General features: G+C 39.1%; 1 protein-coding gene across 1 annotated transcript; it reads left to right on the forward strand.

Annotated features, from left to right (window-relative positions):
- The first annotated feature begins 460 nt into the window (after positions 1-460).
- idh2 (isocitrate dehydrogenase (NADP(+)) 2) lies at positions 461-17,853 on the forward strand. Its single transcript, XM_026175970.2, has 11 exons — positions 461-749; positions 5,522-5,613; positions 9,490-9,655; positions 12,066-12,226; positions 12,319-12,462; positions 14,779-14,915; positions 15,117-15,268; positions 15,384-15,496; positions 15,708-15,805; positions 15,892-15,984; positions 17,450-17,853. Exons 1-11 carry the CDS (start codon positions 632-634, stop codon positions 17,532-17,534), a joined length of 1,359 nt encoding a protein of 452 aa, XP_026031755.1. The 5' UTR covers positions 461-631; the 3' UTR covers positions 17,535-17,853.
- Positions 17,854-17,855: the final 2 nt, after the last annotated feature.

Genomic DNA, 17,855 nt, shown 5'->3' on the forward strand with positions numbered 1-17,855 from the left:
TAGGACATTACATTGTTGCTGATTATTTCAGTGGGTTTCCTCTAATATGAAGATATGATCCAGCATGTATTCTACATAACAAATTACAGGCCTACATTAGCTAGATCTTAATGAATATTGGGTGACTGTAAATGCGTAGAGCTTCAGAAATTAATTTAATATACTTAGAAAACAAACAGGTAATATTTCTACAATGACCATTAGATTGGAACTATTTTGTAACAACTATAAAAAACTTTTAAACTCCGCATTAAGCTTTGAGTAAATGAGCCTGATGACTTTGTTTGGGTTATTATGGTTTGTACAGAAAAGAAAGCCCGCATATACTCAATATTTATCTTGCTTGCAGGCTGTGACCTTTGTGTGGATTACCCCGTAGTTCACCTTGATTCAGTCGGGGTTATCCGGTCTCTATAACGAGCCTCTGTGGTGTTTAACCGCCGTTTTGTTGCGGTCCCTCCTCTGGGTATGTGTGACTCTGACGTAGCACTCAGCGTCTCCCGCCGGGGAGGGGAGAAGGGCGGTGCTGCTGCTGGTGACTATATTGCAGCGAGCCGCGGAGCGTTTGCCCCCCTCTTTAGCTCTGTTTCGTCGAGCGTTCACCGCAAAGTGTTTTCGGTCGCGGGAAGACATGGCTGGATACTTGAAAGTCCTCAGCTCCCTTTCGAGATCTGCTGGAGCTGCTTTTTCCAGAAACCCGGCGGTGCTTGCGCCGGCTGCAAATTGTCAGACTTTGCAACAAAGAAACTGTAAGTGGAGAGATAGCCGGTTCATCCCGAGCATCATTATGTTGACCGTTAACTGCAGCTTGACCTGACCTGGTGTTAACGTGGCCTCTTAAAAAAAACAAAACAAAACATGTAGCTCTGGTTGCATTTAGGTGAGCTAATGCAACGTCAGCGTACATAGAAAAAGCCGATATCAGGTTAGCCGGCTATTTTTACGGAGCTAACGTAGCCGTGCTAGCTGACTGTGCCGCTAGCCAAGTAGGATGCGGTTAATACCTTTAATGGTTTCCTGAGCGCAGGGCACCGATACTTTAAATGCCCACGACCGTTAAATGGCCGTTAACATGTTTGAGTTAACGGAGGCTGTTTAATGATAAAAAATGTAAACGTCGAAAAAAAGATGCGTGCAGCCTCAGCGAGACGACCCGTCTTTGTCTTCCTCCATTCAAACTTTGAGGAACCGTGGAGGACAATGTAAAGATATGCGGACTCAAATGAATTAAAACGGATAAACCCTGGCAGGCTTACATACCTTCTACTCTGACCTAGAATATAAGATTCATAATAAAAGTGGCGGTGCAGTGCAAAAGCTGGCAGTTGATGAATTAAACGAATCTTCCGTTTTTAGCCGTGTTTGCGGATTTATTTATTTTTTTCCAAAGCTGCTAATCTCTGAGGTGGATAATAAAATAACCACGAGAGGAACCCGGTTAAATTCTGTTGTCCAAAAGGATGAGCTGCCCGTCAGCCGTGAGATCGTCAGTGCGTGATTTACTTGGGTGAAACTTTTCCCAAGGTCAGTTACCGCATACGAGTCTCCGCTATGGAGAGCAATGGCTGCCGCCGCTGCTGCCGTATGGCGCTCTCTGTCCTACATTACGCTTCTCATCTGGGTTGCATCCAGGCTGCTGCTCATAAAGACCACATCTCACCCTGCTATTTAGACTGTAAAACACTGTGCGGCTTGTTACTTTTATGTTCCCTCTAAATGTTAACAAACAAGACTCTAAAAATAAATAAAAAGGGAGACCAGGCTGAATGGATTTGTGTTTTTGCGATTCGGAGAGGAATCCTGTTTTATGACGTGCGCTCTGCAGTAATCCCAGATTAAATGCGGCTGAAATTATAAGATATATAAGATAAAAGAACAAAAACGCACTAGCATGACCAGCTACCGTTCATAAAATAGTGGGTCAGCTGAAGGACGCTGTGGCTCAGATCCGATTGAATCACCGGCATGTACCTCTTTGATGGTGGTTAGGGATCATACCCCAGGACTGTTTATTACAGCAACGCCTCCAAACGCTCTTTATCACGAGGATTCTTATAAAGTGATCGCATGATTTGATAACACTTCCACAGTATGATAGAATCGTGTTTCGTTTTTCCGAGGTGTAAAACCTGCGTGACACACTAAAAGTGGAAGATTGACAGTGTTGATTGGTTTCTTTTGTTCCAGCCACAAATTGCATTGTGGTTTAGTAGCACCTCTTTGCTGGTATGCACTTTTTAAAATTTTAACAGCTCTTATAAAGCTGACCCAACATGTCGTTAAACTTGATTTGAATTTCACAATCCCGTGTAATGCTGCTTTATTTGTAAGCTTCAAAGCTTTTGCATTGACCACTGTCTACTATCGTGATAGTGAATGAAAAGTTCATTACCCGAGCCTCGTAAATGCCTTTTCCAAGTATTGGATTAAAACTTGATGTGGGCTAAGGCTTGTCCTACTGTGTTGAAAGTTAACCAGGCGGGACACCTAATCAATGCTTATTCTGTTGATCTCCTTAAGACACACATCATTTTGGATTGTCCTTGACTGCTTGACCGTAATTTCCACAAGGCACCTCACAGTTCAATTTAAAATTAGTACACTGTGCTAAAAATGAAGGGTATTTAAAAGCTCTAAATACTCCAGTCCCACACTGCAGGCTAGGTGAGGTCATTAGTCTTATTGTTTCCCTCCTTTCCACTATTGAACGTCTTCTGGTTCAAAGTCACAGTTTAAAGATTTCTTTTATCACCTGTAAACAAATTCTTCTCCAACTGATTTCTTTGTCCTTCAAGAAAGAGAAATAATTAAAAAAAAACTCTGAGCCTTCTCAAGTGCATTTTTAGCATTAAAAAAGCCTTATGTGCTTATTTTGAGTCGACAGAAGAGCCAAGTCATTGTGCACGTTTTCAAATGATTATCTTGGTTGCATATTTCTCCAAACACCTGCCTTTGACTTTAGCTACAAGTGGTCGAACAAATCCTGCAGATCTGTCCCCGATGCATGCGCGAGTGATGTGGCATGCAGGCCCACATGACTGTGCTTCAGCTCGCCCTTCAGCCTCCAGTTTGTTGATACGCTCATAAGTTACATAACCTGCTCAGCTCTCTCCTGGGCTCCCCTCCCTCCGCATTGTGAGAGTAAAGTCTTGATATTGCAGTTTCAGGTTGAACAAGTCAGAAATTATGCCTGACAGTAGTTAATGTGTTAACGAAACAATGCTGGAAGAGTCTGTACTCTTCCAAAAGCAGATGGAGGAGGGCAAAGTCTGTTATGGAATTGATTTTTAAAAAAAATCAAATCTTGATTTGCTTATGAAATGTGAGAAAATGGTTAAATTATTTGCAATTTCCTAACCAACCATTAAGACATCAGATTACTTGACTGTGCCCTCTGTCTCTTGGAAAGAAAGCAGCTCTTTCTCATATACAGCCTATAGATTTCCCCATTTTTCTGAAAGAATCACTTAAGTGATTTATTGCAATAGCTTGTTTATTTTGCCAGCAGACTGTTTCAGCTCAAATTGCCGTAAAAGTAATTTCCGGCATGCAATTTTCAAACAGAACTTGGAAATCCATAAAAAGCTTTTCTGTTCGTTTTAACATCGCTGCCAGCTTATTGTTGGGAAGTAACCGAAGTCATATTGATGGATTTGTTTTAAAATAAAACTGCTGACAAGTCATCATCCTAGTTTCCTTTGTTATGTGCCAAAACTGAACATATTTCCTTCTTCAATTTCCAATAGGTTAAGGATTGTGTGATACAGTTGTGTGTCAGAGCCAAAACAACAGCAAGTTAGCAGAACATAATCACTTTTTCACCATTCTTTTACAGACATTGCATTCGTTTCTGTCTGTGTAATATGCTATCCTATAAACATAGTTGTAACATAACACAAAGCCACAACTGTTCTTCCTTAGAGGTCATTTTCAGTGCACGGTCGCCATGTTTCTGTAGTCAGCAGGGTGCGGAGGATAAGAGCAGAGGCTGTTTTGACAGGTGCTACCATGGCTTCAAAATCCCAGCTACATCAGATGTCTTCAGTCTCAGACTAATGCTTGAGTTTTAAATGGATATAATATCTTCCACTCTTAAAAATGTTGGCTGTACCCTGTTTCCATAGGACACCTTGTGTTTACTTGAATTACTTTTAGGGCAGTGGGGGAGCATAAGCTTGGCTTGGGAAATTTGAGTCACTTGATCCTCTGCACCTCCCCCCTGTACTTTCCTATTCACTGAAATGTTCCTGCTGGCAGCACTCGCACACTGAGTAGGCTGAGAGGAGATATGATTAAACATACTAATCCATATCAGTCCTAGTGGACAGAAAAGAAGTAAAGAGACAGTCTTAAAAAGTCAGTGTAAAAATAAAGCACTTTGTTTTCTAATGAGGTTTGATGGTTTTAAGAAAACCTACAAATAAATTATTATTTTTACCTGTAAGAACATATGCATTTCTCAAAATAAAGAATGGCTTTAGAGTAAACCAAAACTTGCTCTAATCAATAATATTTGGTCTTTTATTGAAGTGGTGTTTCTCTAAAATGGCTATTTACCGTGTGGTCAGTTGGCTATTCATGCTAACTACAAACAAGGATGTGTCAAGAAGTATTGAATGGAGCTGTAGTGATTAGCTCATAGAAAATAAAATGTCCAAATTTTTCAGTAATTTTGTTTTATTTACATAGCCCCAAATCACAGTAGTCACCCTAAGGCGCTTTATATCATAAGGTAATGATGCTACAATAATGCGAGAAAACTCCAAGAATCAAATGACGCCCTTTGAGCAAGCACTTGACAACAGTGGGAAGGGAAACCTCCCTTTTAACAGGAAGAAACCTCCAGCAGAACCAGGCTCCTGGATGACTTCCTATATAATCTTTATATATTATCTGTATAGCAAACTAAACATTAAACTAAAAAATCTCATCGATCCAAAAGATACACCGAACCATATGCTCTAGTTTAAAATAAACAGTTTAGATTCACACTCTGTTACATGCAAAGATTTTCTATAAGTTTTCTTGCCAGAAATTGCCAGTTACATTTTTAACTTAAAAAAAAAAAAGTTCCTTTTTGTGGTTCACTTGGCCCAGTTTAGAAGGGAGTTGCATTTAGAGTCAGTATAAATCTGGAGCCATGGATTTTTAGAAATAACCTTCAACATAACATACCAAATCTAAATAAGCACAAATGAGAGATGTCATGCTTCCAGATCCAGGGACTCTCTTCATGCATGTTTTGGATGGAAATTTGAGCTGTGGTTGATGCGAGGAGTCTGCTCTTGTGGATGCAAAATAGAAATAGCCTTGGGTCCAAATTTATTTCAGCTTTTCGTAGCTTTTAAACACATTTAGGATTAAACATTAAATTTTTAAATGTTGGTCTGACCAGACGGGTTTTCATCCTCTTGAGCATAATTCATTTCCTTTTCTTTTTTCCCCTTGATTAATGCATTTATTCTATGATTGGCACACAGCAGTCTCATGTTTTTTGTACTTCACGTTTTATTTTTGACAGATGCCGACAAACGCATCAAAGTGGCGAACCCAGTGGTGGAGATGGACGGAGACGAGATGACCAGGATCATCTGGGAGTTCATTAAAGAGAAGGTGATAAAGTGGCATCCAAGGTTGAAGGGGGAAAACTGAGCCCATGCAGCCTGACTGGCAGGCTGGCAGGTGGCTGTGTGGGAAGTGTTATGCAGAGGATTATGTATGTGTGTTGGGGAGGGGCTTTGGTAATTCAGTGGCTGATTTTCTCCAGAGAGAGCAGATGTTGTTGGCTCAGGAAGAAAACGCAGAATAGCATGAGGTTCAATCATTGAATGTTTTTGACAGCTGATGAGCAGTTTTGTCTTGTTAACAATCAGTGATCCCAAAGTACATTTTATCGGTTTTTTAGGTACTCTCAAAGGGAAAATGGTACATTTAATTATTCCCTAAAGTCATGCAAATTAAAACTCAGGTCTTTGTGATACAGGCTAGGGGATCTTTAAAATGCTGGTGAAAAAATATCTTCGGGGCAGAACATTTCTGGCTGTTTACACAACGCTCGCTTGCTTGTCAAGTTGTCTTTTAAGATTTTGATGGGGTGCTGAATATGACAGTTAATTGGCTGTTTGGTCCAATCAAAGCCAATTCTATTCATAGTTTCTAAAAGATGTCACATACTTGCAGAAATATCTGTCTGGATTGCAAAACCAGGGTTAATGCGACTCAGTTTTACTGCATTTGTGTAGCCAAACTGATGGGTAGTTGCTCATGTGAATGGCAATGCTTGCAAGCAAACCTTGTCTCACCATGCCATACATGCATGCAGTCAGCCACACCAAACCCACCTTCATCAACAGCACCCCAGGTTGTTAATTGTAGTTGATGTTAGCTACAGGACAGGTTTACCTGCCATTTGATTCAAGTTATGAGATATATATTAATGCCATTAAATATTGTTTATCTTAGCTAACCAGAATGTCACAGATTGATGTTTGTCAGCAAACATTGGCTTATTTGCCCTCACCTTTGCTCTGACAATATCATTAACCTCCAACACAGCAGCACAAACGACCCGTCCAGGTTTAAAGTGAATTTAACTGTATGCATCTCTGTACACTGTCATCCTAGGCGCAGTGTGAGAAGACTCACTGCAGTGAGTGTTGAATATGGATTACAGTTTCCCACAACTTGCAGTTTGTCCGCATATATTTCTTTTTCTTGGAAGGTGCTCTAAATACCCATGGCTAGAAATTGATGGAAATTTTATAGGATTGTGCTTTAGTTCTCTGGCATGTCCACGATTGGCTGGTGTGTTGTAACAGTGTTTTGCCCTCCGGATCCGATCCTATGACAGAAAACTGTTGTTGGTTCAGTGTGTAAAATATCGCCACTAGAAATCTGAATTCTGTCTTCTTCAATTCAAATGCATAATCCTAGCTATGGTAGGACAAACAAGTCTGTCTACACTTTAACTATAGGGAGTGGAGCCTGGCAGTCTGGTGTTTATGTCGGTTGTCAATATGCCAGGTGTCTGCGTCTATTTACTCTGGAGGAGGCTGTAAAACTTTGTGATAGGAGCCCGTTATATGATGATGCTTCCACTTACTGGCTCCCAAGCCTATCTTTTTTTTTTTAAATTTTAATGGGTTCTTTCTAAGATTCTAAGAATCTTTTCTGTTAAGTAACCTGGATGATTTCCACGTTAAATATGTTCTTAAGGCTGCCTGATAGTTTGCTGATTTCATTCTGATCATTTTATTAATATAGCAAACAGGGCTATGTTTATACAGCAGTTTTCACTATCTAGAGAAAACAAACACACCCTGGAACATAATAATTTCAATTAGGCTTGGGAAATTGATACAGCGTGATATTGCTTTTTTTTGAGACAATATTGTATTGCTACAGGGGCACCAAATTGATATTTCATACCTGATAAGATTTATATTGTATTGACTAAATTAAAATACTCTGGCAAGACTACAAAACAAGCGGGCTCATCTCATGCAGCACCACCCTGACACAATGTTAGCTGACCAAACTTGCATTAAATTGGCTCAACTGAAAACCCATCCAACACTGGGCACGCTTTGCTTGACAAAGCTACCTTCTAAATCAGTGCAATGGCTCAGTCACATGAGCAAACTCCTTGCTTCTATAAAAAATAAATAAATTGGTGGCTGCCTGGTGATTTTACTGGTGAATAGTTATTTACAGTTAATTGCAGTTTTCACAGTATTAGCTGTGTATTTACAATTAGCTGCTGTATTATCAGAAACTTGACCCCATTCAGTTATAGATTGATGGCAGACTGACTCTTTCTTATTTTGCATTTTGCAGGTTTTAGTGACAGTGTTGGTGTGCTTGATGATCTCATTTTGCAGGAAAAAAATAACTGATATAATCTTATTGGATAAAACTGATACTGACAATGTTTAACTTTGATATGTTGTTGCAATACTTTGTGATTTTTTAACATTCCACAATATTTTGCATATTGCAAAATGTTAAACATTACTATCATATTGTGAGTGAAGTATTGCGATATCGAATTGTGGAGTACCTCGTGATTCCCACCTCTAACTTCTATATGCTTTTAGTGGTCTGAAAATTTTGAAGTCTTGAACACCTAATGCCAGGGGTCAGCAACATTTAACACCCAAAGAGCCATTTGGACCTGGTTTCCACGCAAAAGAAAAAACTGGGAGCCGCAAATACTTTTTGACATCTTAAATGAAGATAACACTGTATATATTGTTTTTTACCTTTATGCTTTGTGTGAACAACTAAGGTGTGTTGCTTATGAAATCCATGAAGTGCTACAAAGAAAATTACATTTTATTTATGTAATTAACACATTTTGAACTCTTAAAGAAATATAACAAAAGGAAAGACACCAACCTGAACTAAAAGGATCCATGTAGCAAACAAAAACTGTTTTGAGCTGCCACCCTTATATCGCTTTTGGGCTTTTGGAGCCTTGACCTGACTTTTAAAAAATAATTGAAAAAAAGCACTATGTTGCTAAAAAATGAAAAGTAGATATTTGCAAAATTCTGCCTAAATATGTATTTTACCAGGTTAACGTGTGTAGCGGGGCGTGGTCTGCAGCGGCGCTGCAGGGGAGGCGGAAGCACCTGAGCGGCACCCGCAATCACGCCTCGACACCTTAACATCTGCGCTATCTCTGCTGCTGTTGGTATATGTCGGGCTGTGAGCTACAGCAACCGTGTGTGAAAAGTGGTCAATAAAGAGATGCTGAAAAGCATGTTCATGGTAACCTCGTCGGGTCTGCCGTGATATGTTTACAATGGGACTTCTGCTCCTGAACCTCTGCACATATCCCATATGAGCACAGCGTCTGCAAATCGGGGCTGTACGAAGTCACTTTCATCTTTACGCAGGACTGTAAGCTGTCATCTGTGAGGCGTGAGCGGTGTTTTTTTTTTTAAACATAGTTCACGAAGGAGAATAGCTGCTGACATAATGTGGATCTGAAGATCCATATTTGGCCTACCTGAAATGCACGGCGTTTCGGCGGGTACACTGGCTTCCGCGAGTGTGACGCTTATTTTGAGCAATGAAAAAATAATAAAATATAATTTTATTTCTATATTTCAACATCACAATCTTCCAATTTAGAACTACAAGTTGTTTTTTTTTTTTGTTTCTTTTTTTTTTTTTTTTAAAAGAACTAACATAAATAAAACTCACTTCAGCTAAATACTGCGTCTCCGGAGCCGCAGGTTGCCGACCCCTGACCTAATGCATCACTTTACAGTACAGTACACTAATGCAGTATTGTTATAACAGTATCTGTTATGCATCAGTGTTTACAAGCAGGTGGTAAGATCTTTTGTGACACATTTGCAAGGCTGCATTTCTGTTCAGACATTACTCTGTCCGTACCTGGTTTTGCATTGTTGGTGCCTTTTTTTTGGGGGGGGGGGGTAGTGCCTTTTAATTAATTAATTTTAATTTTTGATTGTTTAGCTCATCCTGACCAATGTTGATGTTGAGCTGAAGTACTTCGACCTGGGTCTGCCATACCGTGACCAGACTGATGACCAGGTCACCATCGACTCCGCCCTGGCTACCAAGAAGTACAGCGTAGCGGTTAAGTGTGCCACCATCACACCTGACGAAGCCAGAGTTGAAGGTCTTTGCCAAATCTTTAATCGCCAATTATTAATTTCTAGTTTCAGAGCACTTTAGACTTAAGATTTTCATTCTCTCAAAGTGATTGCTACATTAATTCTGCATATTTTTGAATACAGCGCTGTAGGGCTGCAACCCAAGATTATTTTTGTCCAACATCCAACATACTGTTTTACTTTAGTCCATGACGCGCTTACCTTCAGGGTCATGCTTCACATGAAGACCAAAATAGTTCCAAAGGCCAGATCTGAATGAGGGTGGGGGAGGTTCAATTTGCCGTGTTGCAACGAGCTTAGCTTCTGTCTCGCTAGCTTGCCCTGCGCTCAGTGGATCTGCGCTCGACAGTGCAGCCTAGGCGGAGTAGTCGAAGGCAGACCCACTGAGCTCTCAACACAGACAGCATCTTCAGAAGAAAAGTTGATAAAGTAAATTAAAAATTTTGTATTGTTCGATACATATGCGTACCAAACCAAAAGCACTGTATCGAACGGTTCAATCCCCTAGTAATTAGATATGTTTTTGACATCACTCAATAAGACTGTCAAATAAAAATGAAAAAAATAAAAAATATCAAGTAATATTATTAAATAGTAGTATTTGTGCTAGTAGTATTTTAAACAAAAAACAATGTGATAGTAGAAAAGCAAAGTTGGCTGAGGTCTAAGTTCAAATAAAGCTTCAAATGAAATCAAAAAGATTTTTTTTTCCAGTCAAAAAAAAAAAAGTTTACAGATGGTTCAGTTCATGAATTCATGATTGCAGTGGACATGCTCTGGAGTGAAGCTTGCTCTTATCTTTGAGAATATGTTATCAGCTGTTCATAACAATGCTAAAAATGCTCTCTGTCATGACTTCAGCCATTTGAGAGGCGCATGAGCGTCTTTACAGCACAAACTCATCTGTATGCCTTAATACTAGTAAAACCGAACAAAGCAAAATTACTAATCACAAATTTGGTTCTATATCATAGTTTCTTAGATGGTGTCGTGTTCGATGACAATCAAAAAGTTTAAGTAATTAAATAATAAATGACTAAGTAAATAATTAATTATTGATATGCTCCAACCCACGGATTAAAAATCTAACATTAGTTGAAGAGGTTTAGTACTCGGAATAAACCCTAATATAACGCGGGTGGGGGGACTAGAAGACGGTGTAGATACTCCTATTTAATGGTTTACTCATTTCACTCATTAGCTAACAAAACTGAAACGGTGTTTGCTTAGCAAGCATCATCCTGAGGAGTTTCCGACAGGTAAGCTAACACAAGCATTACTGAACAAACATTAAAATAAGGTATCAACCCAACGCACTTAACACCCTAAAACTGATCCATTCAGTGTTAATGTAACAGCTCTAGGTTGCTGGTGCTCTAAATGCTCGTGCACTGCAGTTGTGCTGTCGTGGAAGGAAAGCTAAACTTTGCACTTTGTTTGTTTTCTGTGAAATGCTTTTACGTTAAAAAAAAAATAAAAAAATCTCCATTTTCATTTTCTTTTGTCCCTGTTTTTTGCCGTTCCACTACATTCTCCTTCGTTAGTATTGAATAATAATGGATTGGATTTATATAGCGCTTTTCAAGGCACCCAAAGCGCTTTACAATACCACTATTCATTCACTCTCACATTCATACACTGGTGGAGGCAAGCTACAGTTGTAGCCACAGCTGCCCTGGGGCAGACTGACAGAAGCCAGGCTGCCATATCGTGCCATTGGCCCCTCTGGCTATCACCAGTAGGGTAAAGTGTCTTGCCCAAGGACACAACGACCAGGACAGAGAGCCCAGGGATCGAACCGGCGACCTTCCGGTTACAGATGCGATTCCCAACCCCCTGAGCCACGGTCGCCCCGTGAATGCAGTCTTGGCAGACGATATAGGTGATACTGCCCCCATAGCTTCCTGTATACAAAAACACATTTACGTGGTATTAGTGTATAATGCATTGACAATACAATTCCGCATCGACGACTTTTTAAAGTGGCAATTTTGGGCTTAGTAGATATAGATTAAAAGCAGTGTGAATGGGCACACGTTGTTTAATAAGGCTCGTTAAGTGATTAACAAAACCTTCCTTTGACAGGAGGCAGATTGCTTTGAAAAAAAAAAAGCCTTCACAGACTAAGATGTCAAGCATCTCTTGTTTCACTCTGTATACCTGTATGCCTTTTTAGATGATTAATAAAATTAAAAAGAAAAATCATCCCCTACAGGATGGCTACAAATTCAGTTAAATTGTTTATTAATGCATGTTTTCCACAAGTACCCTTTGTAAAAAGGTAGCAACAGGTGTTTTCCCCATATGAATGCAGCTATGATCTTGTAAACTGCAAAGCTAAATAGGTGTTTACCAACACTGCACATGCGTGAATGATTGACTTGCCTATAATTTTTGTTTGTTTTTTATATAAAGAGTTTAGCCTGAAGAAGATGTGGAAGAGTCCCAACGGCACCATCAGGAACATCCTGGGCGGCACAGTCTTCCGTGAGCCAATCATCTGCAAGAACATTCCTCGGCTTGTTCCTGGCTGGACACAGCCCATTACCATTGGCAGACACGCCTTCGGTGATCAGGTGGGGCTTGATTTTGTTTATTTGTTTTTCCCACATTTTGAGCCAGAAGTACTAAATATCTTTCTGTCTAACTTTCTGTGTTTCTTCTACAGTACAGAGCAACAGACTTTGTTGTCGACCAGCCCGGCAAATTCAAGATAATCTTCTCACCTGCTGATGGCAGTTCAAACAAGGAATGGGAGGTCTTTGACTTCCCTGCAGGTGGCTGTGGAATGGGCATGTACAACACAGATGAGGTTAGCAGATACTTCTACTTAAAGAAAACATGCAGATTTTGGTTGTTTTTGTTGTTTAAATTCTTAGAAAATCACAACAAAACTGTAGTCGGCCCGTCGGTACGAGCCCACATTTGTTTCTATTCATGTGTGTTTTGTTTGAGGGCTGTTTTCCACTGGCTAATATTTACAGTAGTAGTACCCTGTTGTGTGTTTAAAAAATTCACAATAAACAACAGTTCCCGCATTTATCTTGAAAAATGACCCAGCCGACTCATGCCAGTGTGGCTAAATAATCATCATCAACAACAACAACAACAACAAACAACTTTAACAGATCAAGTGTCCATAGCTAGTAACAAAAGAGAAAAGCTTCTTCATGTGAGTAAGATCTTGGTGTTAATGAATTCCTGCCTGTTAATGAAACATTGCTGTTGATGGCCAGGGGCTACCAAACGTTGTGCCCTGAGTTTGACTGAGCAGGAAATTTAAATTGGAGCTATAAAATATTAGATTTATGTGGCAAAATACAATGTCATATTATGCTCTTTTAGTTAGCAAAATGTACTGCTTATGGCAACATTTTTTTGAATATTTTGGGCGACCAATTGCAATCTTACACATGGGTTCAGGCAGAAATGTGAATACCAGCAGGACGAGTGAAGTTGTGACAGAACTAGGAAGGTCCAAACTGAAGAAGGACAAAGGAAAGAGCTTGTTCCTAGAAAAAGGCCTCTGTTACATGAATGTGGTTTTGAACCTTCTTCCACGGACCTGGAAACTGTATTTTTGTAAATTATACAGCGCATCGGTCTCCACAATGGGCTTAAACACCATAAACTTCTTCTAACACCTACGTGAGAACCACGGGGACATGCAAAGAAAGAGTAGAACCATCAAATGTTCAAAATATTAGAAATACTGCTATACCATAAACTTTAAAATACAATGTTTACATTTGGTGTTATAAAGCAATATTATATGTTTGGCCTGTAAAGTGTTTTATATTACTGAAATGTTTACCATTTTAATATTTTTACATTCTTAAACATTTGCCCAGAAGTTCTAAAAGGAACATATAAAACATATACATATAAATGAGAACCTTTAATTATTTTTAAGAATATAATATAAAAGGTAAACAATGTAAATACATGGACATTTTCATATAGTGAAAAGAACAGCTGATGGTATTTCAAATTGGAGGCAATATAACCTCAATAATGTCACTAGATTTTAAGAAAGTGTCCAATAGTAATTTTTCTAATGTTACAGAGAAAAAATATAGAACAACATTTGATTGGTTCTTGAAATTAAGCATTGTAGGCTTAAATGAGCAGCATTTTCAATGAGCTATTGTCATTGATGACACACTACCTAATTTGAAGTGCGACTCTTTAAAAAAGCAGCATTATAGTACCATGTTAGTGAAACAAGTCAAATATAAACACACGAGTAGCAGAAGTAGTGTTTTTCCCTGAAAAATGTAAGCAGTAGTGTGAGATGCCTGCTTAACGCACCGGTTAAACAACAACTGCAATAAGTTGATCGAGTTGAAACGAGTTACTCCTTACTGATCATATTGGGGATTTTTTCCCCTCAAGTAGTGGAACACGTTTGTAAAATATGCAAGAGAGTGTTCCCCCTAAAGGTAGCAATGCTACTATTTCAACAAAGTACTGTACTTTGTTAAAGTAGCTCCTTTTAGGTGCACAATTGCTACTGGAGGCTAACACGTGGCTCTCGCGTGTCAGACCTGTCTGGGCTTGACTGGTTATACAATAATATCGCAACATGACGTTTTTATTGGATGTAAAAATTTATACAAGCATTATTGTGGATGATATCTTAGAACACGGGTCTATTTAGGGTGGCGTGTAAGCAAATGAGAGTACAGGTCTGGTTTTTAAACTTTGCTTGCTCTTTGGTGTAGGCTTCAAATATTTTTTTTCATTGGTTTCTTAAAAAATAGAAGAATTTGTATAAAATTTGGTATTGCAACATCCAGATGGTGTTAAAAGATTTGCTTAATTCTACGCCATAGTTATTTAACATCTGGGTTGTGTGTATTATTGTCCTCATATTGTCTGAACTCTCAAATAAGCTGCTATTGAGTTGTAAAATGCACACCGCAGTCTCTGCAGTCCTCTATCGTCGTTTCAACTCTCTTTGCTACTGTTTTGTTTGCCTTCATCAGCACGGGTCTGTTTGATTTTACAACATCAGAGGTCATCGCAAATGACTTTCAACTTGATAAGGGGAAGGTTGTTAGCCCCTGTTCAACTGATAAAGCCTTCAGCAGTCATGAACTGTTTGTTTCTTTATTCCCTTCATCAGTCTATTACAGGCTTTGCACACAGCTGCTTCCAGTACGCTATTGGCAAGAAGTGGCCCCTGTACATGAGCACAAAGAACACCATTCTTAAAGCCTACGACGGCAGATTTAAAGACATCTTCCAGGATATCTTTGAAAAGTGAGTGTCTTCTAGCTTTCTGCTTATGTGTGCACATTTATCAATGACCCATTTGTCCAGTGTCATTTGCACAATTATTGTTAAATCAACAAATGCATTTAATTTAAGCTCAAATTAATTGGTATTAATCTAATTAGTATTTGGTCCAACATTTATAACCATTTTATCACTTTAATGTTCTTATTGTGTTGTCTTCTGCAGGAATTACAAGCCAGAGTTTGACAAACTGAAGATCTGGTATGAGCACAGGCTTATCGACGATATGGTCGCCCAGGTGCTGAAGTCTTCCGGAGCCTTTGTGTGGGCTTGCAAGAACTATGACGGAGACGTTCAGTCCGACATCCTTGCGCAGGGTGAGATATTCGGAAAACATCACTGTCATAAAACACTGAAACCTGCAAGCATATGAGGCGCGTGCCAGTTTTTGGGTAGTTGCACTAAAAGAAGATGGTGCGTTTCCTGTTTTAGGCTTTGGCTCTCTGGGACTCATGACATCAGTTCTTGTCTGTCCTGATGGCAAGACTATTGAGGCTGAGGCAGCCCACGGCACTGTGACCAGGCACTATCGTGAGCACCAGAAGGTTAGTAACCACCAACCCTGTGGGGTCTGTGTTAGTAATCTTAAGTTTCTGCTTGCATAGGCAGTGTCATCTGTAGAGCTACATTGCCATCTTGTGGTGAAGAATGTAATGACAAGTGTCTGCAGACGCTCAGATCTATTAAATATTTGATGCTGCAGTTGATATGTTTAGTAGTTTTTAATGCACACAGTGTCTCCATCTCTGCTTTCAGGGTAGGCCAACCAGCACTAACCCCATTGCCAGCATCTTTGCCTGGACCCGAGGCCTGGAGCACAGAGGGAAACTTGACGGCAACCCTGACCTCATAAAGTAAGAGAGGTTTAATATTTCAGGAAACTTACTCATGCTAATGTGAAATGTGACCTTTTTTAATAAATGTCTGCATTTTTCTGCAGGTTCGCCCAGACACTGGAGCAGGTGTGTGTCGCGACTGTAGAGAGTGGTACTATGACCAAGGACCTGGCAGGTTGCATCCACGGCCTGTCCAAGTAAGTTTATTTCCCTGCTGACACCTTAGTTTGCAGTGTAGTTGCAGACTTACTGAAATCACAGTATATATACTCAATAATCATTTTGTTAGATAGTTTTTGCTGCTGGAGTTCTGCTTTGCTTCAGAACACTGGAAATATTAAGTAATATATATGAACATTACCACGTTCACTGCAGAACACATTTAATTGATAAATCATTTTAAACTCAACCAATCTAATCAACTAGTTTTACTTTAACCATGTGACATTAAGGGTTTACTGCTTAACCTTTACATTTATTATGTAACAACGGAATAGGATTGAAGGAAGTCTTGATTACCCTAACAAATAGTTGATCAACAAAAGTAATCTGTAGCCATTTTTAATTTTGTTAAATCAAAAATGCCAAACGTGTATCATCTTCAGCATCTAAGGACTTGCTGCTTGTTATTTTTATTATTGCATCAAATAATTTGAAGATATCATCTTGAGCTTTGAGAACTAGTGGCATCCATTTTTCACTGCTGGATGAGATTTTTATAAAACACACAAATTTTCACAGGAGAATTTGCAGATTCATCAGTCATACAAAAAGTCATCAGTTGCTGCATTGATTTTGAAGGATGCTGCCATTCAGGCCTTGGTGCATCTTTATGTTTTGGGACATTAAGCCTATGATGGCAGCCAGAAAATGAATAAGGTTTGACGCTATGGCTTTAATCTTTAATTATTGATAATCGTGTGGATTTAACCTCAAGTTAAACCCAAGACAGCATTTAATCTTTGCCCTGATTCTGACCTGCACTTTATATAAACTTGTCCTCATCTTCCGGAATATTTGCGAGGTTTTAGGCCTCTGCCAGTTTTCATTACTATATATTTTTCAGCAACTTATTTAAAAAGAAAAACACAATTTAAATTTCACTTTCAAGGTTGACAAAAAGCAAGATTTATTTCTTTTTTCTAGGATGGCTTTTAAAGTCAATCAAGGGAATATTAAGTGTGTTTTAATTAAGTGAACGTTTCTGATTTGTAATGAACAAAATAAACTTCACATGTAACGCAGGATTTTCCAAATGCATCTGCTTAAGAATGATTTATGTCGAGCTTGTAAAATGTTTACTCAAGACTTCTGTAGCCTTGTCATCTAGTTCCTCCACGCTTTCGTGCACATTTAGTGTATATACTTATCTGTTTGTTGCATTGACTCATTTGTTTGCTTGAAGGCATTGCGGTTTTCTCATCTGCCGCTGAATGAATGCTTCATATAATACGCTGTTGTCTAAAAGCTACATGCAAAATGAAACGGGCACAACCTTGTAGTACTCAGTTGTAGTCTGTTTAATCATGATATGTAAAATGTATTATTTTAATAATCCCTGTGTAACTAACCAACAGCATTATCTTGTTTGTGTTGCTTGCATGTTTTTACGCTTTTGTTTTTCTGTTGACTTTTCTGATGTGCCGCGTCCTGTCTTTTCAGTGTCAAGCTGAACGAGCATTACGTCAATACTACAGACTTCCTCGACGCCATCAAGACAAATCTGGATAAGGCCCTTGGAAAGTGAAGGACTTGAAAGAATATGATAAGCACGAAGATGGCAATGTCACTCTTCTGTTTTTGTACCTCATTTTTAACTTAAAGGTCAATAAATCCACTCGCAATTTAATCAGAAGGAGAAGAAAGTACTGTCTATAGGATTACGTAGTTCTCTTAGGTTTTTAAATCGTTGAGAATTGTCCTTTGAACCTCATGCCTCCCTTACTGTCTGTCCCATTACTTGCAGGGTTTTATTTTTGTAATGTGAAGTATTCAGTACTATGTAATGCCTTGGGCAAGACTGAAGCCTGTGTCACACACATTTGCCAATAAATCTTTTAAACCACTG

The sequence above is a fragment of the Astatotilapia calliptera genome, chromosome 7, assembly GCF_964374335.1.
Source record: "Astatotilapia calliptera chromosome 7, fAstCal68.1, whole genome shotgun sequence".
In the NCBI taxonomy this organism is placed as follows: domain Eukaryota; kingdom Metazoa; phylum Chordata; class Actinopteri; order Cichliformes; family Cichlidae; genus Astatotilapia; species Astatotilapia calliptera.